A 27,109-nucleotide genomic window follows, 5' to 3' on the forward strand; every position below is an offset into this window, starting at 1 on the left:
CTAAGTCAGCATAGAGGGCGCCATGAGCCAGCTGTCGGTGTGTGCGGGTGCTTGTGGTAATCAAAACTGCTTGTGCTAGTCCGGGGCGAGATATGACAGAAATTGTGAGCCGTTTTGAAGTTAATTGAGGAGATTTACCATTAAGGTATGACACTTTTTCACAAGGGACCTCTTCACACTTTATTATGTAGCTCGGCGCTGCATCAATAACATGCATCACCATTGTCACTGTGTATTTATGGAATCGCATGTGGAGCATGGACACTCGAAAACGAGTGTTCTGGTACACATCACACATTTCTAACAGCAATCAGTCAATTCTCAATTGTCTACGTTCAAAGTAATCAATGCCAAATTTGAGTATCGGCATGTCTGTAGAGAGGTAACAACAGAAGACGCCAAGGAGGCTATAAAAGGCATAAAATGATAGCACTACCTCTATGGTCATGGATAGAGGAAAATCACTTCAGCTCGCTTACTAGTAATCTATGTACTACCTCCACAATCAATCCATGGAGGTGCTCAATCTTACTAGCACAGTCGCTCCACAGAAGTTTCTTCTCTAGATACTGTGATCACAGCAGTGATCAATGCTGCCACCCTACTCTGTTGGTAGGCACAGTACCAACCCACGCCATTGATCAAGGCCAATAGGAATATCACTGGGAAAATCGGGATACTTTATTCTTTGTTTTCAGTCTATGACCCTTCCAATAATAAAACATGTATTTCCTGCAAACAACCTCCTCTCCAGAGTGTATGGGAAAAATTGGAAGATGGATAATGGTGTTTGAACCCCAGTGCCATTTCTGTTGCCCTCTAAAATAGTAATATTGTAATATTACCAGGGGAACCCTTATACTACAACAGGGGAACCCCTGTGCTTTGGGCCTAAAAAACACATTGCCATATCACAGCAATGTTATGTGTGGTAAAGTGACTAAGGGTTGCAAATAGTGTGCTTATTGTAGAGGAGACCATTTGTTCCAAACACATGTTTTATTGGAAAGACCATGGAGTCAAAACTATGAATAAAGCATATGATTTCCCCAGTGATGTGCCCACACCATCCAACAATGGTCAGACTGTATGTAACTATGGCAGGTATTACAAATAAAATATCTGTGTGACACAAAGTCGATTATGTTATTTGTAATAGCAAAGAGTACATTGTCTTACACCAGGTGAGACTGTGACTTGCATTTAAAGGCCACAATAAAAAATATGTGCTGTTCCGATTACCCGACCTACCCCAATTTTATCCTCCGACCCTAGACTTTTTTGAGCTTCATAAACCAGGAAGTAAGCATAACTATATGAAAAAACATGAAACGCATGAAATCACACGATTTTATTTTATTTTAATAGTTTGATATTCAATTTGAGTGTGTTTCATGAGGAAATAATTTACTGATAGTTTGTTTGAACGCGTACAAAATGCACATTGAGGAATAAAAAAAAATTGAAAAAAAAAATTCCCTACCTACCTACCCTATTTTTGAAAACCATGTAATCGGAACAGCACATATTTTTTTATTTGGCCTAAATACCACAATATGTAATTTTGTATTTCTAGTACAGGAATGTTTGTTCCTGTGTATGTATAAAATATGCAATAGAAAAAATCATGAAAGTCAAACAGAAATATGAAATTCGCAACCAACATAGTATTTTAACCTGTTCACCCACAATTCCCTGACAGGTCCACAATCACCATTGATAACAATGGGTTTGGGCCAAACCATGGTGGTGAAAGGGTTAAAGGACCAGTTGTTCATTCTTTAAGCACCGATAGCAGTGGGGAGCAGGTGTGTGTTTGCACAGGTAATGTATGTGTACACATACAGTGTATGGTTTTAGAATTTTAGTTAAATGTAGGGGGTTGTAGAAATGTCCGTCCCCAGGGGTAGGGGTAGAGTTAGGGGTGTCTTGGTCTTAGCACAGGTTTCTTCTTGATATAGTTTATTTTATTTTAATACGTTTGACTATGATATGTATTGCCAATAAACATTTATACTGCAAACCTTTGGTGTCTGTTATGTTAACAGTGGTTTTGTAATGTTTTTTCTCCGTCCGCGTTCGCTGTGTCACTTACGCGAAGTTTTGTCACTGTGCTAGTGCTGCGTCTATAACCTGATGCGTTTGATTGCCTAATGTGCCAAAGCAAGCAAGGGTAAATTACTAATCTGTGGACGCTGTCACCAGATTATCTCAGGATTAACTTTGACAAAGTCAACAACGATCGCACCAGCAAGGTATAACTGAACAGTAATACTTTGCTGGTGCGTGTGTTGTTGACTTTATCAAAGTTAATCCAGTGATAATCTGGTGACAGCGTCCACAGATTAGTAATTTACCTTTGCTTGCTTTGGCGCATTAGCAGTGTTCGAGGTGACTTTTTTCTCCTTGCGTACGGCATACGCATTAGTCTGATAAAATTGCGTAATGGCTGGATTTGAGTGCGTAATTTCACTTCCGCACTCGATTGATGAAAAAACTGACAGCAAAATACAATGTGCCGTTGAATAAACCTACACTACATATTCGGATTGTACGAGGTAACATTATTTTACTGAAAACAGTTTAACGAACAACTTGAACAATGTTGAAACGTAACAGCGAAGGGTATACATGCAACCGTCACAACACATCGGGCAACCCAAAAGTTAGAGTTATGGCAGCTTATCCAGACGGTTTCTGGACGTTTCGGCACCAAGTCGTTTCGGCCCAAGACGTTTCGGCCTTCCAATTTCAGGCCCCAAGTCCGAGTCGTTTCGGCACCGCAACCCAAGACGTTTCGACACCGCTGAAGGCTACCTGTGGGAACTAGTGCTGGAGCGTAATGTTACAAATCAAAGTACTAAAAAGTATAGTAGTGTCAACTAACATTCACGTACATGCTTAATCTTTGTGAGAACATGGGAAGAGACCGTAAGAAAAAACTTCATATCATTTTCAAATCTGTGACACAAGTTTATCGATATCAATAGCCGCCAACACGGAAAAAGTTTGAAAGCGGTGAGGAAACAGCACGGCAAAATTCACACAAAATGCACATAAAGTACTGGTCAGAACGCAAAGGTCACGCTTACGAATATGACGGATCAGTCAATTACTAAATAGTTTGAAAAAAAATCGAAACACAGATGCCGAAACGTCTTGGGTTGCGGTGCCGAAGTGACTTGGGACCGGAAATTGAGAGGCCGAAACGACTTGGGCCGAAACGACTTGGTGCCTGAACGACCAGTTACCATCCAGACACTTCTGCAGTGTTCAAAATTTATCGGGATTCCGACGAGCTCTACCAATGAATCATTTTTTTCACGGACTCGAAGAGCAAAGTTGAAAGAAATTAAAACAGATTTGTCTGCTTCGACGCCATGCTGCATTGTGTGCTTGATCAAAATTTGGGAACAGCGAGACACGATGATCGTGCACGGTTGGCATTTATATAATTTGTCGCTACATTTCTGTCAATCACTCACTTTCAGAAACTATCGCTCGCCTGAAAATTAGCAACGTAATTCATAGGCACAGCTGACATGATAACGTGCCTAACGTGATATTACGTGTGGACTACCATGCCGATTTTTCAGACAACGCCCAGAGAATCCGAAACTTTCCACACAAAATGAGTGATTGACAGAAATGTGTTGCAACAAATTTCGTCTGGTTGTCGCCTAAGCTCAGTCGTGGGGAGTGCTTTCGGTGTTATCCGTTGCGTATAGAAAACGCATAACGATGAAAAAAATGCGTAGAGAGTCAATTTCAATGCGTAAATACGCACGATTTTTGCGTAAACGCGAACTCTGATTAGGCAATCAAACGCATCAGATAATAGATGCAGCACAGTGACAAAACTTCGCGTAAGATTGTCAAAGGACAAATACGTGACACAGCGAACGCGGATGGAGAAAAAAACGTTACAAAACCAGTGCTAACATAAGACCAAGACACCAAAGATTGGCAGTTTAAATGTTTATTGGCAATACATATCATAGTCAAACGTATTAAAATAAAATAAACTATATCAAGAAGAATTCTGCTGAGACCAAGACACCCCTACCCCTGCCCCTAACCCTGGGGACGGACATTACTACAACCCCCTATGGTTAAATTGGTACCGATTGTGTAGCCTTCTCTTAATTTATTTTCTTCAGTGATATGCAAGTTCTGTCAGCAACCTATGTGTGAACGATGACATCACGGAAAAGGATCAAGTCTGGTTGTCCCACATGGACTGGAGATGCAGTTGTATTTTTCAATTTTTACCTAACCCGCCAAAGCCCCCGTGCAATCAGTAACCTTTTCGAGTTGATCTGGAAAGTCCCAACCAGGAAATGTCCTGAGGAAGTCCGACGATTCCTTGGTAAGAAGCAAAGCGACTTGTACGACTTTTTGTCAGAACAGACACAGTTCTTTGAAGTGATTGGTGGCAGTGTGTCCATGCGACCCAAGAAGACCAAAGAGGAAATTGAGTCCCTGTTGAAAGCATCCGTCCAGCGACTCAGCTCGGAATTCTCAGAGGAGTCCTCTTCCTCACCTTCCAGAATAAATGAACAGAATACTGAAGGGAATATTAGAATTGTCAAATCACCAGGAGAATGTTCGGACATTGTGCGCCGGATTATGAGTCAGCCATCTGCAGTAGTTGCAATAGACTGTGAAGGGGAAAATATTGGTAAGGTAAAAACTTTCCAGTGAATATATTCTGGCCTGTGTTTCTGCTTGAATCATATTTGATAATTCTGAATCCACAATGCCTGCCATCAGAAGTCTGGGAATGTCCTGATATATATCTCATATGTAACTTATTTGCTTGGAAAAGTGAACAGTCTTGCACATTAATATAAGTGTCTTTTTTCATACACATACACCAAATACACCTCATCTACTTCTAGACTTATAAAATGTTCATTGATGTCCACATATTTAGCACACTGCTGTTGCCCAACATATTTTACAAGAGTTCCCAAAGGTAGATCAATGAAATCAGACATTAGTAATGTTGCATATACAAAGCACACAAAGCATAGGAAGCCATCCCCTTGCCTAGTAAACTTTTGTTCTATTATACCTTGCATGTCTGTTGTCTGCTCTTAAACTCTAGGCAAATATGGTAAACTCGATCTCATTCAGATGGCAACGTGTGATGGCAGAGTGTACCTGTTTGATGTTCTGGCCACAGCAAACAAGCATAAAATGTTCAGGCAAGGCAGGCTGGCTGATCTCTTGGAAAGCGACGAAGTAGTGAAGGTATACAGGATCCTGTTTTGCGTTTATTTTTCTTCATGGGTTCATGTCATTCAATTTATTGGTTCAGTCTTCCATACATTAGGAATCTTGCCTTATTTCAGTGTAAATATACAGATAGTCTATAAGGAAAAAAAAATTCATGGCGATGCAATTACGATAAAATGCATTATGGCGAAAGTTTCCATGAGTTGATGATTGCCGCAATTAAATCTTAAACTTTGAAATGGCATGAAAAGTCCATTGCTACAAAATATCTACTTATCTATTTATTGAATTGCAGTCGGTCGTTTTTTTACATTGTAATTTCTGAAGAATTCCTGCACAGCCAGCACCTTTTGTAATGTTTTCTTACAATTTCAGACTTTGATCATTTGAACTCTTCACATACTGTTTGCTGTATGTAGCAGAATGTTTACTTTGTTATATATTTTGACATGTTGTTTGTGATCTCACATCAGGTAAGCCTAAAGGATAAAAAATAATTGGTACAGTTTTACTTTTATGTAGATTTTATATGTGCAGGGTGCCTGATGCGTGATTCAGTGTTGTTCTTGTTTCAGGTAATGCACAACTGTAGAGGTGATAGCTGTGTGTTATATCATGAACTTGGAGTGACTCTCAGGAATGTGTTTGACACAGAAGTAAGTATTTGGCCCCCAGACAACAGTGTTATCCTGAGTTTATAACAATCCTACCTTCACCTATCTGAAAAAGTATCATTTTATCCTACTGTAACCGGCAGGTCATGTCACTGGAAGGTAATTTTTAGCTACTATACACTATAGTCTATAGAAGCTATTGGGATGGGTATCCGTCTGGCGTCCGTCATCAGTCTATATGTATGTATGTATGGATGTATGTATATATGTATTTCTGTTTGTGAGGATGTCTGTCCACTCAAATATCTTGAGAACCACAGTACTTACAGATTTAATAGTTCTTGTGTAGGTGCAAAAATATGATTTTGAGAACCTATTTTTTTCTGTTTTTTTTACATCGTTGAAAATATGCAAATTCGCTCAAAAAAAGGCGTTTTTGGTAAAAATCTTATTCTTAACCACTGGTTAGATAGCTTTGATATTTAGTGTACAGGTCCCTAGGGGTGACCTTATTTAGATTTGTTCACATTGTGATGAAATATGCAAATTTGTATTTTTAAGGAATTTTTTTGTCACTTTTGGTTAAAAATTCTTTAAAAATCTTCTTCTTGAAACACACTTGTCGAACAGCTTTGGTATTTGGGATATAGGTCCCTAGGGATGACCCATATCAGATTACTTCAAATTGTGCAGAAATTATGCAAATTTGAATTTTTAAGACAATTTTTGGTCATTTTTTGGTCAAACATTTTTTTTCGCAAAAACCAATTGTCTTATCGCTTTGATATTTATAGGAGTATTAAAATACCATGAATCAAATCATGGTGAAATCTACAATTTTTAGTTTTTGGACAATTTTTGCCATTTTTGGTGAAACATTAATGATTTGTTTCTCAAAAATTACTTGTCTGATTGCTTTGATATTTTGTATACAGGTTCCTATACTTTATCTTAACGTGATATATATAAATATATATATATATAATATATATATATATATATATATATATATATATATATATATATATATTGATAGAATCTTCAGTTTTGTATTTTTGCAGCTATTTTTGCCGTTTTTGGTCAGGCCATCCTGAAATGAATTAGCAAAGAAAGTCACCTTCTTCATCCACACATGCGTCACTAATAGTTATTCTCTACATAACATAGCAGAGCTTTATTGGCTGTTAGGTTGCTTGTTTCTTCAAAACCGCTGGTCAGACAGCTTTGATATTTGGTATATAGGATGACCTTAGTGAAACAATTTCATATAGTTAGGAAATACTTCATTTTGTGTTTTGAGGGCAATTTTTGCCAGTTCTTATGTCTATATAGGGGGAAAAAATTCTTCTGCCATAAGAATATTGCAAAAGGACCTCTGCACTTGCTATATCTGGTATTATGGTATGTACGTCCTCTATACCATCCATGTCTATAGTAGCTTCAGGGACATTGGCCCTATGTTTCCTTCAAACTCATATGGTGTAACCGCATTTGGTTTTAAGACAGTTAATGCCAAGGGGAAAATATTGATACCAATTGCAGTAGCTTTCTATGCTCCCCATCTGCCTTGTTTGAGACGTGTATATACATTTGTCAAACTTCTGAAGTATCCAGGATCATAGAAAAATGGTATGACCTAGTCACTTACATGAGGCAAATGTAACCACAGTTTGGCAAGTTTCTGTCCAACTGTTTTTGAGATGTATGAAACTCAAATAACTAAGTTACTGATACTATTGTTACTTCATATGCAAAGTAATTTATATTCATAAGACTTTGCATTTGCATTAAGTTCTTCAATTTCTTGTGAAGATATCTGTGTGCATTTTACAATGAACAAATAGTAAAAACAGTGGTTCAGTGATTTCATTATATTTTTCAAAAAAGGGAAAGCAGATAATAGTTGAAAAATATAATGAAAGTACTATACATGCATATATATATATATATATATATATATATATATATATATATATATATATATATATATATATATATATATAAAATAGGTACATCATACAGATCCTATCAGATCCTATTGATTCTACGTTGGTGTCTGTAGCTTGAATTGAAAGACTATATTGCACTTTTTTCATCCCACTGCACTTTAATAGAACTCAAACTTTTCTACAGAAAGGAAGTTGTTTATCGAAGTATTTTGGTTGATCTATCTGACAGAGTGTCTATGGTACTCTGATGTTGCAACACAACATCGATAAAAGACAGTCAGGTCCTGGATTGAATCACATCTGTGAACTCTTCGGTGGTCGTCGCAACGAGCTCAAAGAGTCCAAGTCTTTCAAAAGACGCATGATCTTCTCGCCAAACTTCTGGAAGACCCGTCCCCTGACCACTGAAATGATTAACTACGCCGCCAAAGATGTCTCAGCACTGGTACCAACAGTTTATGAAAATATGAAAAGGTTGGTACCAGTCGACTGTTGAAATGAGTACATGTTAGATTGCTGTTGAAAAAGTTGTTATTAGAATGAATAGAAAAAGCTCATCCTGTAGGAAAAAATTGTTGATCCTTGTTTCTATGAAATAATAAGTGGCAAGTGAATGTATTTGTTGGTGATAAGACCTCTTGGCTGAAAATATGCTAATTTTCACGAGCTTCCAAATGTTGTGCAGGTCTTCTTGTTGAGAATATAAATCTTGGCTCCAGCCAAATTATGATAAACAGTGCAAGCTTTAAAACTTAGAGGCCTTGCCAAGTAAATTCTGATACAATGTCTTTTGAGATCAAAAATCATCAGGAGACATATTGTGCATGTTCATTGGAAGCAAAATTTAGGATTTTTTGAAACGAAAATGAGCTGCCAATCTGTATTTTAACACCAATTACAGAACTGTGTTTTCACAAAATATGATGAACAGCAACCTGATTGAATGTTAGGACTTGTGTTTTCAGATGAATTTGTTTTGCAATATGATCCAATACGGCTTGTTTGAGCAAACTGAGTAATTGGTGACTTTACAGTGCATTAACTATACCAGTTTTCATTCATTCAACCACAACTTGGTTTTTTTTCAGGTTGGTTTCCACTGGATGGAGTTCTTTTATGGAAAGACAGTGCCAAGAAAGTGTGAACAGCCACTTCAATTGGAAAGCATAGGCAGACAGGTCTCGGAAAGTCTAGGCGGTCAAGTGTCGGAAAGTCCAACAAACAATATTCTTCAGATTGCAATAATGAATAAGACAGTTGAACTCTATCTGTATATTCATTGAGATCATTCATGTGGACGAATCATTTAGACATGATTGACCGATGACTTCATTTCCATACTTACCAATTTGCATGGATATAGTCTTTCATCTCAAATGCCGAGGGCAGATAACTTTATCACATACCTGAGTCAGTTACCTCCTTATGGGTTGTCAATCACTAAGACTGACATGTATGAAAGGTAGTTCCTTCCTTGCTTATTCTGATCTCCATGCTTCCAAACCTCCAAACAAGACTACAAAATGTAAAATTGATTTCATAATCCATGACAGTAACCTTCCTGCGAGTTTGATACCTACGGAAACATACTTAACCCTTTTCCTGCCAGACAGTATCACTTCCCCATCAGCCAAGTCAGTAAAAAGCGGTATTGAGCCAAAACATGACGTATTTTCACCCACTTGGCTTGGTCTGTTATAGAATCTTTAGTCCAAAAAAATCAAATGTACAGTATTTATGTTTTCAACAGCTTTCAAATGTAAAATACATTATATGGAATATGTTGTGTGTCATTAATTTTAACCATCTTGACCTGGTGGTGAAATATGGACTTCGCAGGAAAAGGGATATATCTAAACCATTCCCCCAATGCACATACCTTCGTCCTAAACAGAGGAATTCTGCCTTTCATGCATCACCTTTGATAATTGATGGCCCCCCCCTCAAAGAAAGCAGGTAGTTTAAAAGTCGCTTTAAAACTGCTAAAATGTAGCATAACATTAATGCTGTACCTGTACATGGAATTTTAAGAACTTGCTTGCATCAGAGGGCAATGTCATACATCAGTCACATGCCATAGAGGGCGCCCATCATTGTGAATATGCATTGATATGTGCTGAAATCAAAAGAAAGTTTATTTAGCCATGAGTAACCTGTTGGCATGGAGATCATTCGAATTCAAGAAATGTTATTGTACATGTATTATTATTATTAATTTGCAGTGTGCTAAATTTTTTATCAAGATTTTCAGAAATTACAAGTACAAAAATAATTGCATTGGTTCTTTGGCAATGCTCATGCTATGATAAAAATAAAAGTCAGAAAGTGAAGAACTCAGACCATGACCTTGAGAAACTAATCCTTGTGCAAGAGAAAGTAACTTGGCCAAATACTGGAGGCAGGAAAATGATATTGCTCATTGCATTGCAATGTTTTAAAAATAACCAAAACTTGTGATCAGTGCTGTCTGGTTTTATTCATTCATTGGCTTCTGAAATATTATTCATTAATGTACAGAATGAAATTGTTGATAGTGTGATTCTGATTCAACCATAACCTAATTGAAGTTATTTTTAAACAAGATTGTTTTCTGTCAGGGTCCTACAATGCACAGTGAAAACCGACATCTCTGTAATCAGCATACACTCTATGATTCATATATTTTTATTATTTTCCTACTATTAGTCAAAGTTGAGCAGAATTTTACATGTATCTCCCAGTTAAAGGACAACGCTGTACTGAGGACACTTGCTGTTCTGAGATAAGAGATGTCCTGAATAGACAGGTATCACTGTAGACATTGGAGCTAGGGTTAGGGGACTGTTATCCACAGGGTAGACCTCTTGGTCCCCCAGAGTCGCAGGGTTGCAATACAGGAAGCAATTATTAATGAATGGATTCATGTACCTTGTTGAAGTCACTGACCTTTGGTACAAAGAGTATACTGTATATAATGAGTATGATATCTGTTCCAAGGCACAGCAGCTGTAACTTTTAATGGTAAGTTTTGTTACAGTGAAACAAACACACGTTCTGCTCCCCACAGAATGCTGAAATACAGAGTATTACCCTTTACAAGGCATTGCATCATGTATGATGTGCAATTTGTTGCTGACAATGAATTCTAGCATGGTCAAAGCCAGACATCCAGAACAGCCTCAAAATATCATTATAAATGAAAAAAAAAATATTACTCGGACAAGGTTTCAAACTCTGTGAACTTTATTTTATTTTCTGCATTTTTGTGAGTCTTACGCTTTGTATTTGGGTAGACGTTGCAATTATTCTGGGTGTATACCATAGTCTTTCACTGACATACTTTAAAAATATAATCGGAAATAAATACATGCACTTATTTCCACAAGCATCTCTGCTTGGGAGTTGGCTAGTTTATTTCTTTCCTGAACACCCGCTGGGGTTTGTACAGTTTTGGTTCTAGATGCAAGTGGCAGTTTTACACAAAGCATGGTGAACTTGTGGTTTTAACCCTTTGCACCCTGACCCCCTGGTGACCTATGACATCATACCTACATTTTTTTTCCGAGCTGGGTTCAAAGGGTTAAAATCAAATGTGTGTATTCCATTTTGACGTCCATTATTTAGAAAGCATTGACAAACCTTTTTTATGTTTCCACACTGTGAAACAGTTCCAGGGTTTTCAGTGGGGTTGCCATACCTGTATACCTAGAAATGACAATGAAGGGTCAAGTTGTTGTTCGCACTGCACTCTGTGACCCAGGCTTGAAGGGTGATCGAGACACTTGATACGTCATCAGAGGAATAATGCCATCCATAAAGATTGTTTGAAGTACATGTGCACATATATGATGTAATTGTAAATGTCTAGCTGAAAATGAAAAGCCTCTGTCATTGTTCGTGTTCCCTAATTATAACAAACTTTCTAATAGGAATACATGGCATGTTGCAATACATCATGGTACTTTCTCTACATTTGAAGGAAAACTGCATACCTGTTGCAATTTTGCCATATTTTTTCTCTCTTCTAAAGACTGCAGAATGATACTTTCAGCTCATAAGACAAGTATAGTATAACAAACTTGGTTATTCTTGTGTGAAAGTACTAAAAGTCAAGATGCTCGTTGAAAAATCCATTGGGAAGGATTTTGTAGTGGTAAAAACTTCTTCATATTATGCAGATGACAGTTCGGTGATTCTCAGTTGTTTTCATCAACGTAATAGGCGTCAATATCTGCAAAAACGAAAAAAAAATTTGGTTGAGAAAATTCAATAAAAAATGAGTGTAAACTCAAAATGGTAAATTATTTTGAATGTGCAAACTTGTGTAGCTTTAAACATTAAAAGAAGAGCAAGGTTGGCTTAATTTATGAATCATGTATTATGCAGTGATGAAGTGCAGGTAACATGTTTTCCTAAATAAATACTATCAAGAATTGAATCATTACATCTTTTCTTCAAATTCAGTTCATAAACTCAATTTTATCAACTTACAAAATATAGAGAAAAGTTTAAACAGCTTTATAACTAGGAAACTGATCGTTTGACCTCTGTCTCTGTTTCTACACTCATTCTCAGCAGATATGTATCATTCAATGACAAATATAGGAGAACATTGTTGGATTGAAGTTTAGTGGCTTGATCATCCAGAAATTGAACACTCCAGACATTTTTCAAGTAGAATGCACACACAGGGAACATATTCATACTCTCAAATTTGTACGATACTTTGCTGGCCTGCCTCATGTTTGGATTAATTTATGTGCCTGTAAAATGATCGAAAATTTCACCAACTTGATTTTATTGAAACCAAAAAGTGAACTCTTCATAGAAATAATGTAGAGAATAGCGGCCATTTCGAATGTCAAATATCAGTTACTGTAAGGTAATTATCAAATATGCTAACTTTTGATTATTTTTTTTCACTATTTTTGTTTTTTTATGTTAACCATAATGTTTTCTCCCAACAGCATGTTGTTAAACATAGTATTCAGCATGTCAACTAAGCATGTATGTGTGTAAACGGCATTGTTATTGTTGACAATTGAATTCTGGTCTGGATTAGAATTTAAATGTAAAGAATAACAGTGCATTTTACACATATGGACGATATGTTGACAAGCTAAATGGTATTTCATTCTTGTGGAAATAGAATAAGAACTTGCAGTTGATATACAAAATAAAAAAATAATGGAAAAAAAAACCATACAAGGTTAGCATTTCTGGTACTTTGATACTGCTACTGGCGTATTATCACGATATTTCTCAACCCATACCGTCCGAAAAGCTCCCTTAAGGGGAGAACCATTTGATTTCTGGGGGGGATATGGAGGATTTTGAGAAAAAAAAATTTGTTGCAAGGTGTGATAGAAGAAAAAAAAATTTGATCCTGTCATGGCCTGAGAAAAAATAAATTGTCATAACATACAGAAGTGAAAAAAAAAATTGTCACAATGCACCAGAAATTAGCAAAATTTGGAAACCATATTCTCATGTATTCTTTGCCGGCGCGCCGCCATAGGCGGCGCATATGTTTTTCCACAAGCAATTCTTATGTTGGTTTTTTCCTAGCACTTATGATATAAGCATAAACTACATAGGTCTACTTTACACCTCAGTACACTCAATGTTTTCCTTCCCTTCTCTGACCCAAGAAGTCATATTTCAGGATTTCTGTTGCAATATCTCAATGGCATAGGCACTATCTAAAGGGGACCATTTGACTTCTGTAAATTGTGAAAGTTCAAAACACAAGACAGGAGTCAATAAACTAGTGTTAAAACCAATATATAATTCTCTCAATATAAATATGTTAGAAAGATGTACCTTGACAATGAAAAATTGAGAAACAACAAATATAATGAAATACAATGTGTGAGCCTTGTTTCTCTGACCACAAAAGATAACATCTTCCCTGAGAACTTACATCTATGCTTGGTCATGTTAATCATAATATGACACCAGACGCCGGATCGCTCACTATAGAGTCCGTCAATAGTGGCGAACTTTCTCAATAACTAATCTGGCACAAGAATGACGATGACAATGTAAAAATATCAGTGTTCAATGTCATTTTCAAAGAGTTTTACCAAGTGCAAAATAAACTGAAACTCCTCTCAGATTGTACCATTAAACACATAAATTTCTCAAAATTTCCAATACGAGAGGGGGAACCCCCCTCTCGTGCTCTCCCCCTTGGGGTATTCTAACAGTTTCACTTAGTAACAAAATTAAAAAACACCTCTCCGATTGCACCAGACTGCACCATTGCACACATCAATATCTTAAAATTTCCATGCAAGATAGGGGAAAGCCCCTGTGACACTCTCCCCTAAACCTCTCGCATGTTCTCCCCCTGTACTTTCAAATTCTGCCCGGTCAGATATCCTAGTGAAAACCCTGTCATAATACCATCCAAACCAAACAATATACTATATTGTTAGATACTGCGTGAGCTTTTATATCTTTATTTTATTTTGACTTTGAATTTCATTTTGATGTGTTCACCTTTTTTGAACCATCATGAGATAACTGATGATAGTGTAGCAGGGTACATTAGGATTTGAAAGGTCTTTACTGTTGCTGTATTTTGTAAATTTTACAATTACATGTATTGGTATTTAACTTTTCTAAGTGGGGGGGGGGGGTTCAGTCAAAATTTCAGAGTTAGAGAGGGAGGTTACTCAAATTCATCAGGGTTGGCGAGGAGGGGGGGTCACTTGAAATTTTGGAGTTTCAGGCCATAAATAATGACAGCTCCCTTATATACAACGCATTACAAACTTGATGACCAATAAAAAAAATTTGCACTGCTACTCCATTTGAAAAAAAAAAATTGATGCAGGTCAGACAGTAGAAAAAAAAAATTGCTGTCACTCTGACAGGAAAAAAAAATTTGCTCCCATACCCATTTCCTCCATACCCCCCCCCCCCAAAAATCAAATGGTTCTCCCCTGAGTGCGCCACGACTGCACTGAAGCAACATCGCAGACACTGACAACAAGGGCGCACTAAACAAACGGTACTGGATAATCCTCTTTTAGACTAATGGGGGCGCACACAATCTACAGAAAGGGATAGACAAGCATCGGTTTCCGTTGGCAATTCATCATTGGTGTGAACGTAGCATTACCCGTTTACGGATTAGCTGCATTACCTTGTCTCATCAACACGCACGAAGAACGTTGGACACGTCCTCAGGTAAGTAAGGTTCTGTCTTAATGAGAAAATTAGCTATAATCCTTGGCGGTAACATCTGAGGGACCAGTGATTTGAATGTACGTGGAATGGGGCACTGAGACTGAGTCGAGTTGTCCATAATCTCTGTACTCTACCCCACACGTGGGGTAGAGTAACCGTGATTCAGCAGTTTTGACGTGATTCTACATGCGGGGATTACTCCCGGGATTTCTACTCAAGGAAGTTCTTTGTAGAATCTGTAGAATCATACCAAAACTGCGGGGAGGGTCTCGACAATGAGTCTGGCTACGACCCGATTTGAAATAGCCATAGTCACCTGTGGTCTATTTCGCTCTGCGTCTATATATGCGCCCCATAGAAATGTGTACATAATTCCTGAGAAGAAGAAAGTCAGGAAACCAAATGGCTATTTCGTATACTATAGGGAATATGCCACCATGTCATCTTCGACATTCGATTTTACTGTGAAAATTACGAAGTTCATCTATCATGTAACCATCAATCGTTCCCTATCGTCCTCAAAATTCATACCTGATACTTAATATGCTTCAAAAACGCTCGTTTCGTGTGATTTCCGGCCGAATTTGATGGCTACATCACATTCTCTTGGTGGGCTATTCAGCTCTGGGACTATTCGACCCATAGACGAGTGTACAGAAGCGAGAAACACCTAAAGTCTGGAAACAGAATGGCTATAAAAACCACGCCATGTCACATTCCGTGTCCGATTTCACTGTGAAAATTAGCAAGTTCATCTATCATGTAACCGTCGATCGTTCCCTATCATTCTCAAAATTCATACCTGGTACTTAATTTGCTTCAAAAACGCTCGTTTCGTGTGATTTTCGGCCGAATTCGACGGACACATCATCAAAACATAAGCGTGAGCAACATTCCGGTCACCTCTTGGGTACCTCCACTTTACTGATGTTGGCGCCGCCTATCCATGAGGGATGACTGGAATGTTGCTCACGCTTATGTTTTGGCGAGGTGTCTCTCGAACTCGGCCGAAAATCACAAGAAATGAGCATTTTGTAAGCAGATGAAATATCAGGTATGAATTTTCGTGTGATTTTCGGCCGAGTTCAGAAGACACCTCGCCAAAACATAAGGCATGAACAACCTTCCAGTCACCCCTCATGGGTACGCGGCGCTAACGTCAGTAAAGTGGAGGTGCCCAACGTCCACTGTGAGGTGACCGGAATGTTGCTCACGCTTATGTTTTAGCGATGTGTCCGTCAAATTCGGCCGAAAATCACACGAAACGAGCGTTTTTGAAGCAAATTTAGTACCAGGTATGAATTTTGAGAATGATAGGGAACGATCGACGGTTACATGATAGATGAACTTGCTAATTTTCACAATGAAATTGGACACGGAATGTGACATGGCGTGGTTTTATAGCCATTCTGTTTCCAGACTTTAGGTGTTTCTCGCTTCTGTACACTCGTCTATGGGTCAAATAGTCCCAGAGGAGAAAAGCCCACCAAGAGACTGTGGGCTACATAGCTAAAACAGAAGCATGAGCAACATTCCGGTCACTCACAGTGAACATTGGGCACCTCCACTTTGGTGCCGCCTACCAATGAGGGGTGACTGGAATGTTACTCATGCTTTACACTCTTTTGCATCTATCATCGAACGCTCAACTTCATGTGAATATTGATACATCTCATGAATTCATCAGTGTGTTTCCTTCAAAACTTCATGAGTTGATAAGGAACTTCCTAAGAAGTTCCAGACGCTAGCGCAACAAGTTTATGTAAACATAGATACTTTGTAGCTGACTGTGAACAGTATCTGCTGTAAGTATGAGAGAACAGGCTCCCTGAACGCAGCCAGTGATACTATGGACCAGTGCGAGAACGCACCAGAGTTATGGACAACGTTCTCAAACATATCGAGTTCTACAAAAGGCGGCAGCCAAGTATTTACTTACACGAAATCAGAAGAAAACTTGATAATTAAAACATGCCATCGCTGGCGACAATCCACCAAGCAATAACCAAATACCTGAGCATGAGTCGAAAGAAAATATCAAGTCTTGCCGCTGAATCAATGACTCCAGCTATCGAACACTATACACTGGAGTTCATAGAAACTGTTTCTGACTATAAATCAAATTCATTGGTTTGATGAGTCTTCCGTGATCTGAACTTCAGGCAATCGTCGTTTTGGACACGCAGAAATCTGAACACCGGCAGTTGAAATACAACGGCCTGCGTCGAACGCTACATACATGATCAACCTCCTTGTCAGTGCTACGGGTGTCGATCATTCCGATGTGATCGTTGGACCATCAAACGGGTTGGAGTAACTGAACTTTTTCGATGAGGCTGTTCAAGTTACGGGTAATTTTGGAAATCTGTGTTTGGCCGTCGGTGACTGTGTGATTATGGATAATTGCGGTTTCCACCACTCGCGATGTGTTGAACAAAATCCCAACGACTATTGCATGAGAAAGGGTTCGACTGATTTACCACCCAGTTCAACGCTTGCGAGCCGTGTTTCAACTATATAAAGAGTGAGCTTAGATCTAATCAAGATTTTGCTTACAGGTTCACTGAACTAGCGACTGCTTATGCCATAGCAAACATTACTCCAAAATCCCAACGACTATTGCATGAGAAAGGGTTCGACTGATTTACCACCCAGTTCAACGCTTGCGAGCCGTGTTTCAACTATATAAAGAGTGAGCTTAGATCTAATCAAGATTTTGCTTACAGGTTCACTGAACTAGCGACTGCTTATGCCATAGCAAACATTACTCCCGGTGCTTGTCGTTTCTTTGCGAAAGAAAGTGGTTTCATTTGGGACCATCATCATTCATAATCGTCACGATAAGTTACGCATATACATTTGTGCCGGCGTGAGGAAATGAACCAGCGTGATGTTGACTTTCAAAATGAACCAGCGCGATGTTGACTCTCAAAATGAAAGTTTGACTACAATTCTTGTTTCTCTCTTGAAATGTGAATCTTAGTTATTCTTAGTTTCCAATTTCACACATTTTAAAGCATTTCTTTGTCGGCCAGGACTCTGCACACATAGACTCTCGCCAGTCGCTGGGTCTTGCGTATTGGCGTAGCTTCCGGTATTTGCTGGTACAAGCCTTCGGCACTCGACCTCGCGCCTTCATCGCTTGATCGCCTATGTTGGATTGCTACCGCACTAATAATAAAGTGACTCCGGTCAAAAGAAGGCAGGAGGGACTGTCGACAGTCTACTGCACACAGTGCAGAGCATGATATTTAGGCACGCGAACTTCAGCAGTTGCTTGGTTACCAGACGTAAAATTTTCTTTCAGCATGGCTAAGAATAGCAGTAGAACTGGACTCGAAGTTGACATTTGTTGATCGTGAACACGAGATTTCTGATGGTCGAGAAGTGTCCAATCTTTAATTAACTTTATTAATAATATTGTTTACCAGATACAAAGATCTTTGTGCACCATAGTATTGGAAGTGAAATGAACATTATAATAAACACAAATTCCGATGACATTTTCATGTACAACACTCATTGGTACCATGAACAAAGCATAGATTGTCTATGTACAAACCAACAAAGTCTAAAGCATCGAGCGTTCCCGCGACCACTTTGCATTCTATATAAGCAAAAATAAATGTGGCGTACCCGTGTTGTGTGCCCCAGCAAGTTTTATTTGTTGGCGACGTTTTGTCTAGTCTGGTGAATTTGTAGCTATTTTTTTTAAGGTTGAGGCGGTGAACTCTTTGAGGAAGTTCCAGTCAGCTACAAAGTATCTATGTTTACATAAACTTGTCACGCCAGCGTCTGGAACTTCTTAGGAAGTTCCTTATCAACTCGTTCGATGATAGATGCAAAAGAGTATAATGTCTTGGCAAGGTGTCTTCCGAACCTGGCTGAAAATCGCATGAAAATTCACACCTGATACTTCATTTGCTTACAAAATGCTCATTTTGTGTGATTTCGGCAGAGTTTGAGAGACACATCGCAAAAACATAAGCGTGAGCAACATTCCAGTCACCCCCATGGGTATACGGTGCCAACGTCAGTAAAGTTGAGGTGCCCAAGAGGTGACTGGAATGTTGTTGCTCACGCTTCTGTTTTGGCGATGTAACCGTCAAATTCAGTCGGAAATCACACGAAAAAAGTGATTTTGAAGCTCATAAAGTCTCAGGCATGAATTTTGAGGACAATAGGGAGTGATCGATGGTTACATGATAGATGAACTTGCTAATTTACCGTAAAATCAAACGTCAAAGATGATATGGTGGCATAGTCCCCATATGAAATTTATAGCCATTTGGTTTCCTGACTTTCTTCTTCTCAGGCATATGTACATACGCTTACTAAGTGCATATATAGATGCAGAGCGGAATAGACCACAGGTGACTGTGGAAATAGCCCTGCGTACAGTGCTGTAAGTTCCAGGCGTTATGCGGCCTCCATATACGGCCTCCCACCACATGGAGGCCGCATAATGCCGTGGACACAGCATCGTATGCAGGGCTAGGGGGAGAAGGCTACATTGCATAGCCAATGAGCTCCAGAGGCTGTGAAAGAATGTATTCTGTTCTGCAAAGGCTCAGGGAGAATGGATCCTTCCAACCATTGGCCAATTGGCCAATTGGAAACATGCGGCCATCATCCTCTGACATTGTCTGTTAACAAACAGATTTTTGTAGTGGGAGATGATTAGAATGGCACAAATAGCAAATTTCCTTCAGTTCTCGTCACGGTACATAGTTTTGCCTTCTTCAGCACAACATTTCATCCAGGATCACCAGGATGAGACGCCACAGCACACTTGCTAACAAGGTGTTAATAGTCAAAGCAATGTTATATTATTTACATGGCAAAAATTATATATAATGATCCATAGTAGTTGCATGAATTCCAATGTATAGTAGAGCAGAAAGGAGGCTCAATCCCGATGTAATATTGAAACAATTTTATAAATAATTTTTCATAATTAAATATGATTATTAGTAGCCTGTCCCACAGAAGGGGGAATTTGAAATTATTTGGGGGGGAGGGGTTGTGCTCATGTATAAATATTTCACAGTAATCAGGAAGTGGCATGATTGAATGACTTGTTCAATTTTTGGACTTATGATCATCCCCCATTCAATTGTTTGACAGGCTGTGCATTAATTATTCTCATCAAATTGCAGGAATCCTATGTGAAACACTTTTTATTGGCACTTTCTTTTTGTATGATCTATAGCTCTGTTGGCAGCTGCATTCGAGTAATTTTATTAGCGTATGAGAACAATGGCTTCATTCAAGGTTGGTAGAGTTTCAATTGTAAGAGAGTTACCGCAAGCTGCCCAGTCACTCCCAGGAGAGCTGACCGGAGAGGCAGTGTCTTTCCTGCGGGTGTATCTCAGAAGGAAGAATAACCGCCCTCTGCAGTCACTGTTTGAAATCATCAAGCAAGTGCCGGAGTCCAAGTGCCGTGCACAGATCAAGAGGCATCTCGGCACCAGCCCAGCCAAACTGAAGACATTCCTTGAGAGCCTACCTCAATATTTCTCGATAGAGCAGGATCAAGTCTCCCTGTTGCCATGCAAGACACGAGGGGAGATCGAAGCTAGCCTGCAAGTCCCAAGACATGCTGGTGATGCACAACGTCAGCCCAGGAACATCTGCGTCGTGACTGATCCGGCGTACTGTGCAAAAGCAGTGAATGAACTGCTAGCAGAGAAAGTCATTGGGGTAGACTGTGAAGGAGAATGCTTAGGTAAGGCTCTTGGATGGGAATACTCATCACCTCACTCTTGATTCAGTAATTTCATTAACACTAAATCTCCCTGATTTTCCCCATTGAATATCTTTCCTACATTCCTACTCAGTTGGCGTATTTTTACTGTGCTACCTTACATTGAAATAGTTTCCAGTGTTAGCTTAACTGTTAGCAGTCCCACATACCTCCAAGTTTGTCTTAAATACCAGTGAACTTGCATGGTGCCAAAGGAAAGTGTAGTATATTTGTACAAATTTAGTGCTTTTACACACAGCTTATAGCTGAAGATGAAAGCTCAAGGACAAGTGATATGCTTTTGCCTAACACTTGCCCAAATGTCATTCCTCCATATGCAGCATAATAAAGAGACCAAAGCATCACAAATGGCTGTTAACAGTCTTAGAGTTCGCCACTTGAACAACTTTCTAGAATGCCCACAAAACTATACTCTGCGTGTATGCTGTTTTAAATTCAGTTAATTTTTTTTGAGTCAGCTTTTTTGAGGAGCTGAATGATGTTGGTAATCTTCTTTTGCTAAAAACGTGTCTGTACCTGGTCATATTTCTTCCTGTCCACAATAAAAGTGTGTACTTCCATCAGTACTACTTTGTTCACTGTCTGCAGTGGAAAAAATGCTGCATTGCTTCTACCTACCATTTAGAAATTCATATGTTGAGAAATTCTATTGCTCCTATTGAAAGACAAGCAGCACTGCAACTAGAATTGAAAATCTATCTCAGTCAATGTACATCAAAGATACAGCACATGTATTAAAACCTTGTTGGAATTTGCTGCAGTGTGCACTTGTCACTGTCCAGTTTGATATGGTCATATTCTGCACCATAACTAGCTGGCATTGCATTGCTGGAACTCCAAAACTTGTCAATAAGATCTGATCTAACTTTGAGTCTTTTTCCATTACCAGTATTTGATCCAAAGTGTCATTGTCTTTGTTTTATACACTTGTTGTTTTCTCCTTTTCAGTGGGCACTAGTACTTTCCATGGTGGAAAATTGACACACACATATTGATACATACCTGAAAACAAACATTTTGGTGCAAGAATGATTTTTGATGTGAACAGAGCCAAACTGCACCCTACTTTCCTTTCAGAATAGAATTGTTCAGCATGTTAGTATTTTACATTAATTTTACTCAAGATAGATCAAGAGAGTAGTTATACAGAATATGTCAGCAAAGACACAACATAGTTTCAAAGCAAGACATGTTGGCCTATACTAACAACTGCTAAATAGCTAAATTGCAAAACTGTTGGCTTGATCATATAAAATCATTTGTAACGTTCTAAGAGTGAAAAATATCACCTTGACAGGCATAACAGGAAGATTGACTTTGGTGCAGATCTCAACCGTCCAAGGCGACGTGTTTCTGATTGACATAATCGCTGACAGAGACAAACATGCAATGTTCTACCTGGGCAGACTGAAAGAACTTCTTGAAAGTCCAGATGTGGTCAAGGTATGTTCAGTCAATGGTTGAAAGCAAATTGCACTCCAAACATCTGTTGGGATAATCATAGAGATGCAAGTGAGGATGGTGCCTCATGGTAAAGCAAGAAATTCATTTACGTATCACCAACTGTATGTGTGCTTGTCTATTGGAATGGTCACACTGTTCCAGAGAGCACGTACCGGTAGTCATGCATATGTCACCTGCACACTAATAGTGATATGTTTCCTCCAAGTGGTTTCCGTGTTCTAACATTCTGTGTTGAGTTTGTAGCCACATCTGGGAGTTTAATAAAATAAATAAGTTCCATTGTACATACCGTACTCGTCCGAGTATAAGCCCCCGGTTCGGCAACACTAAACAGCGGTAAAACTAGGGGAGGGGCTTATACTCGAGCAACCCCATGTTATCTGGCATGGACGCTTAATTTATGCTAATTTTATGCACGATTTTTTTCAACACCACTCGATCTTTCTATCGCTTTCAAAATCGACTTACACATCCAAAGAAATTGATTGTACTATCTCTGAATACAGAAGTGACATTTTGGTGAAATTTCAGCGTCGAAAAAAACCCCAAACTTGAAACAAAGACTTCATGTATGCTGCTGATCAACAGTATAGTAATGTGAACAGGCATGCATTGCCTACGGAAAGGCAACTCAATATTCCAGTATCAAACTGTCTACATCTTGTGAAAACAACAACATAGCAGTGAAAATTGTAATAGTCACCAGGAAAAGTCTTCACAAATGAAAGGATAATTGCTTCAAACAAAAGAAACTGCATGTTTCGAGCATGAAAACATCGTGGCCATGAATGAAAATAAACAATGGCGGACGTGAGTGAGACTATTCTATTTAGGCGACGGGGGTGAGCAGGGTCAAAGAATCAAGATAGTACTGGAAAAACGTGTCATTTTCCTTACGATATTGTCAAGGGAACTCCAGTTTCCCATTGTTTTAACATCTTTTAATGGTTTCTTTATTATCTAAAATTAATTTTACCAAGTTAAATGACCAAATATACTCTCCTAACCTTTCTGTATTTGAGTTACACTAGGGTAGGGGCTTATACACGGATGTAATGCATTTTCTAAAATCCTCTAAAATCAGTAGGGGGGCTTATACACGAGCAGGGGCTTATACTCGGACGAGTACGTACTTGTAGAGTCATTTGACTGCGTAGGCTAGTGAGGTACTGCTGAACCTACTCCCAGAGAATTGTGATTTTCCATGGCATTGAAAGAAAATAACTGACTGAGTTAGAACAAGAGAACAGCGCTCATAGACATGCATCTTGTCTGTTTTTCTGACTTGAATTGCCATACCATTGCCAGCGCTAGATTTTCTGACATTTCTGTTAAATGTTTGTAGAGTAAACTGCCATTTTACAAGAGTCAAAATTTACTGTGTCACTGACTTTCAGCAGAAACCAGGGATGGCCTGTAAATAAACTAATTGTTTGTGAATGGAAACACTGGGAGTGAGTTGCAGGACTGCTTGACTGGTGGTTGCCATGATACTGTTGACAGCACCACTACAAATACCATGTTGATTTTGTAGTGCCTAGAATATATATGCAAGAGACATGGCTGCTTTCTTGATGTGTATGATAGGCTTTGATTTACCACAAAATGTAATTGGACAGAGAGAATTTGATATACACAGTGCGGTTTACATTGTATTCAGTGTTCTCCACAAATGAAAATTAAAGGCGGGCGGCTAATTAGCATATTTATTTGCATAATATTTGCATACAATATACATATCACCAGGGCTATTCACAAGGCATTCCAGTGATGAGATACTTCTGACATTTTTAATATTTTTCTCCATTCAGCAGTGATAAATGGCAAGCTATACCATTTATTTTTAAATTTAAGTCCTTTTTATTAGTCCCCACGGACACCGTCCAGGGGGACTTATAGGTTTGGTCATGTCCGTGCGTGCGTCCGTGCATCTGTGCGTCCGTGCATCCGTCCGTCCGTGCGTCCGTCCATACACGCAGATATCTCAGAGATGCAAGGAGCGATTTCATTCAAACTTGGTACAAGGATTACTTCATATGTCATACAGATGCACGTCGATTTGTTTTGTGATATGATCCAATATGGCCGCCAGGCGGCCATTTTATTACGATATTTTCATGTACAGAGCCATAACTCAGACATGTTTCAACCGATTTTATTCAAAGTTGGTACAAGGACATTGACCAGTGTCATAGATATGCATGTCGATTTTTTTTGTGATACAATCCAATATGGCCGCCAGGCGGCCATTTTATTACAATTTTTTCATGTACAGAGCCATAACTCAGACATGTTTCAACCAATTTTATTCAAAGTTGGTACAAGGACATTGACCAATGTCATAGATATGCAAGTATATTTGTTTTGTGATACGATCCAATATGGCCGCCTGGCGGCCATTTTATTACGATTTTTTCATGTACAGAGCCATAACTCAGACATGTTTCAACCGATTTTATTCCAAGTTGGTACAAGGACATTGACCAATGTCATAGATATGCAAGTCTATTTGTTTTGTGATACGATCCAATATGGCCGCCTGGCGGCCATTTTATTATGATTTTTTCATGTACAGAGCCATAACTCAGACATGTTTCAACCGATTTTATTCAAAGTTGGTACAAGGACATTGACCAATGTCATAGATATGCAAGTCTATTTGTTTTGTGATACGATCCAATATGGCCGCCTGGCGGCCATTTTATTACGATTTTTTCATGCACAGAGCCATAACTCTGACATGTTTCAACCGATTTTATTCAAAGTTGGTACAAGGACATTGACCAATGTCATAGATATGCATGTCAATTTGTTTTGTGATACGATCCAATATGGCCGCCAGGCGGCCATTTTATTACAATTTTTTCATGTACAGAGCCATAACTCAGACATGTTTCAACCAATTTTATTCAAAGTTGGTACAAGGACATTGACCAATGTCATAGATATGCATGTCGATTTGTTTTGTGATACGATCCAATATGGCCGCCAGGCGGCCATTTTATTACAATTTTTTCATGTATAGAGCCAAAACTCAGGCATATCTCAACCGATTTTATTCCAAGTTGGTACAAGGACATTGACCTATGTCATACATATGTACGTCTATTTGGTTTGTGATACGATCCAATATGGCCGCTAGGCAGCCATTTTATTACGATATTTTCATGTACAGAGCCGTAATACTCAGACATGTATCAAGCGAATTTATTCAAAGTTGGTACAAGGAGATTGACTACTGTAATACATATGCATGTCAATTTGTTATGTGATACGATCCAATATGGCTGCCGTGCGGCCATTTTGTTACGATTTTTTCATGTACAGAGCCATAATACTCAGGCATATCTCAAACGATTTTATTCAAAGTTGGTACAAGGACATTAACCTATGTCATACATATGTAGGTCTTTTTGTATGTAGGTCATTCTTGGCCATTGAGCGCTATCTGTATCAAAGTATTTTTATCACAGACCTAATTAATGAAGAGGACTCTATCCTCTCTGAGGACAAAGTACCCATTAACAAGTGGGGACTGTGTCATCAACGATGACTTGTTTTACGTTGAATAAATAATAAAACATCAAAAGTGAGAAAAAAAACATTGAACTAATACAAACAATACACAATTTAGTAAATATGTTGCACAATACCAACATGAAAATTCAAAAGTAGGCCTACATGAGAAGTAATCAGTGTTCGAAATAATCGGTGGCAAATGGTGGCACGTTTTCATATGATCCTCTGTTACTATATGTTTGTCTGTAGCCCGATTGGTAAAGCCATGAACGTCTTTTTTTACGTGCGGCATGACAAGTTGATACGGGACTGAATATTTGCATTAAGTTACAATGCGGAGTCAGCGGAGCATGCCTGCATAGAAACACAGTTGACTTTAAAACTCTATTCATAATAAAGAGAGGCCCGAAAAAAAATGATACCAGGTATTTCCAAGAGAAAGATTTGAAATTCCATCGACTCATAGTTCGGCAAACATACAAAACTTTGACAACTACGCGGCGTAGGCTGCCATGCATGTTTGTGTGGAGCACGCTGGCGCTCTTGATCTCGATCACACGCGACCTTTGAACTATACAGTACAGAACCGTATGTACATAGCTGCTGTATTCAGATGATCACACGAATGATGATTTTAGCTCGTGCAGTTTCTTTTTACTTCATTTCATTGTGCCTTTAATATTTTAAAACGGTCACGGATTTTGAAACTTGATCAAACGCAACTGCTTCTCAAAGTCAATCGAGTGAACTGCGTGCAAGTTACGAGTGCGTGACAGGAAGTGACACACATGGCTTCAACGTCATGTGGACGTACACGGATCTCAAAATGGCTAACTCGGCTCGGATACGCAACGACCTGAACACGCGAAGTACCATACTTTTTTGCATCTGATATTTTCGCAACCAATCGTACGATTTTAGCCACATCTGATCAAAATCACTTTTCGTGACCTTCGGATCCTTACAAGTACAAGACATTGGCGGCAATGGTAGTTGCCTATAGTATAGATGCTTTGACTGAGTGCCAGCTGGCAAAAATGCAACACCGAGCCTTGTACCGTGTCCGTTGTATGAAATGGACGGTGTCTGTACGGTATGGTCGGCAGCTTAACACATTTCAAGCTTTTTGAATTGAAGTCTTAGCCAATGTTCATCGGCACTACGGCCGTTTCACACTAAAAGCTCGCTGAAATAAAAGCGTGACAAAATCGCCGCTGAGAAACAATAGGTCTTCAACCACATTTACGAAAGAGTATCGGCGGATATGAAAGAGGATCGGGCGAAAAAAATAAAGGATCGGGGCCGATCCTGTTAAACGGCCTGGGGAGAACACTGACGATTGCATGCAGTCGCAAAACAAACCGACAGATGTGTGAACG

The 27,109-nt window shown here is 38.9% G+C and overlaps 2 protein-coding genes and 1 long non-coding RNA gene across 3 annotated transcripts in view; 2 read left to right on the forward strand and 1 right to left on the reverse strand.

Moving 5' to 3' along the window:
- The first annotated feature begins 2 nt into the window (after positions 1-2).
- LOC139135305 (egalitarian protein homolog) lies at positions 3-11,171 on the forward strand. Its single transcript, XM_070702645.1, has 6 exons — positions 3-145; positions 4,161-4,681; positions 5,111-5,256; positions 5,817-5,897; positions 8,034-8,278; positions 8,893-11,171. Exons 2-6 carry the CDS (start codon positions 4,198-4,200, stop codon positions 8,972-8,974), a joined length of 1,038 nt encoding a protein of 345 aa, XP_070558746.1. The 5' UTR covers positions 3-145; positions 4,161-4,197; the 3' UTR covers positions 8,975-11,171.
- LOC139135308 (uncharacterized) lies at positions 9,817-11,897 on the reverse strand. Its single transcript, XR_011552967.1, has 3 exons — positions 11,776-11,897; positions 11,423-11,488; positions 9,817-9,920 (listed from the first exon to the last, which is right to left on the reverse strand). It is a non-coding gene; the product is annotated as an uncharacterized lncRNA (long non-coding RNA).
- A 2,947-nt stretch (positions 11,898-14,844) lies between these two features.
- Positions 14,845-27,109, forward strand: part of LOC139135306 (egalitarian protein homolog) — a 40,040-nt gene continuing 27,775 nt past the window's right edge. Inside the window, exons 1-3 of the mRNA XM_070702646.1 lie at positions 14,845-14,980; positions 20,193-20,708; positions 22,045-22,190. Of these exons, the coding sequence (XP_070558747.1) occupies positions 20,231-20,708; positions 22,045-22,190 (624 nt within the window). The 5' untranslated portion in view covers positions 14,845-14,980; positions 20,193-20,230. The remainder of the gene's footprint in view (positions 14,981-20,192; positions 20,709-22,044; positions 22,191-27,109) is intronic.

This window comes from Ptychodera flava, chromosome 6 (assembly GCF_041260155.1).
Source record: "Ptychodera flava strain L36383 chromosome 6, AS_Pfla_20210202, whole genome shotgun sequence".
Lineage (NCBI taxonomy): Eukaryota > Metazoa > Hemichordata > Enteropneusta > Ptychoderidae > Ptychodera > Ptychodera flava.

Coding starts and splice junctions, on each gene's coding strand:
- LOC139135305 (XM_070702645.1), top strand. CDS start 4,198: ATGACATCACGGAAAAGGATCAAGTCTGGTTGTCCCACATGGACTGGA. Junction 5,257..5,816: donor AAAGCGACGAAGTAGTGAAG/GTATACAGGATC, acceptor TTCTTGTTTCAG/GTAATGCACAACTGTAGAGG. Junction 5,898..8,033: donor GGAATGTGTTTGACACAGAA/GTAAGTATTTGG, acceptor TCTATCTGACAG/AGTGTCTATGGTACTCTGAT.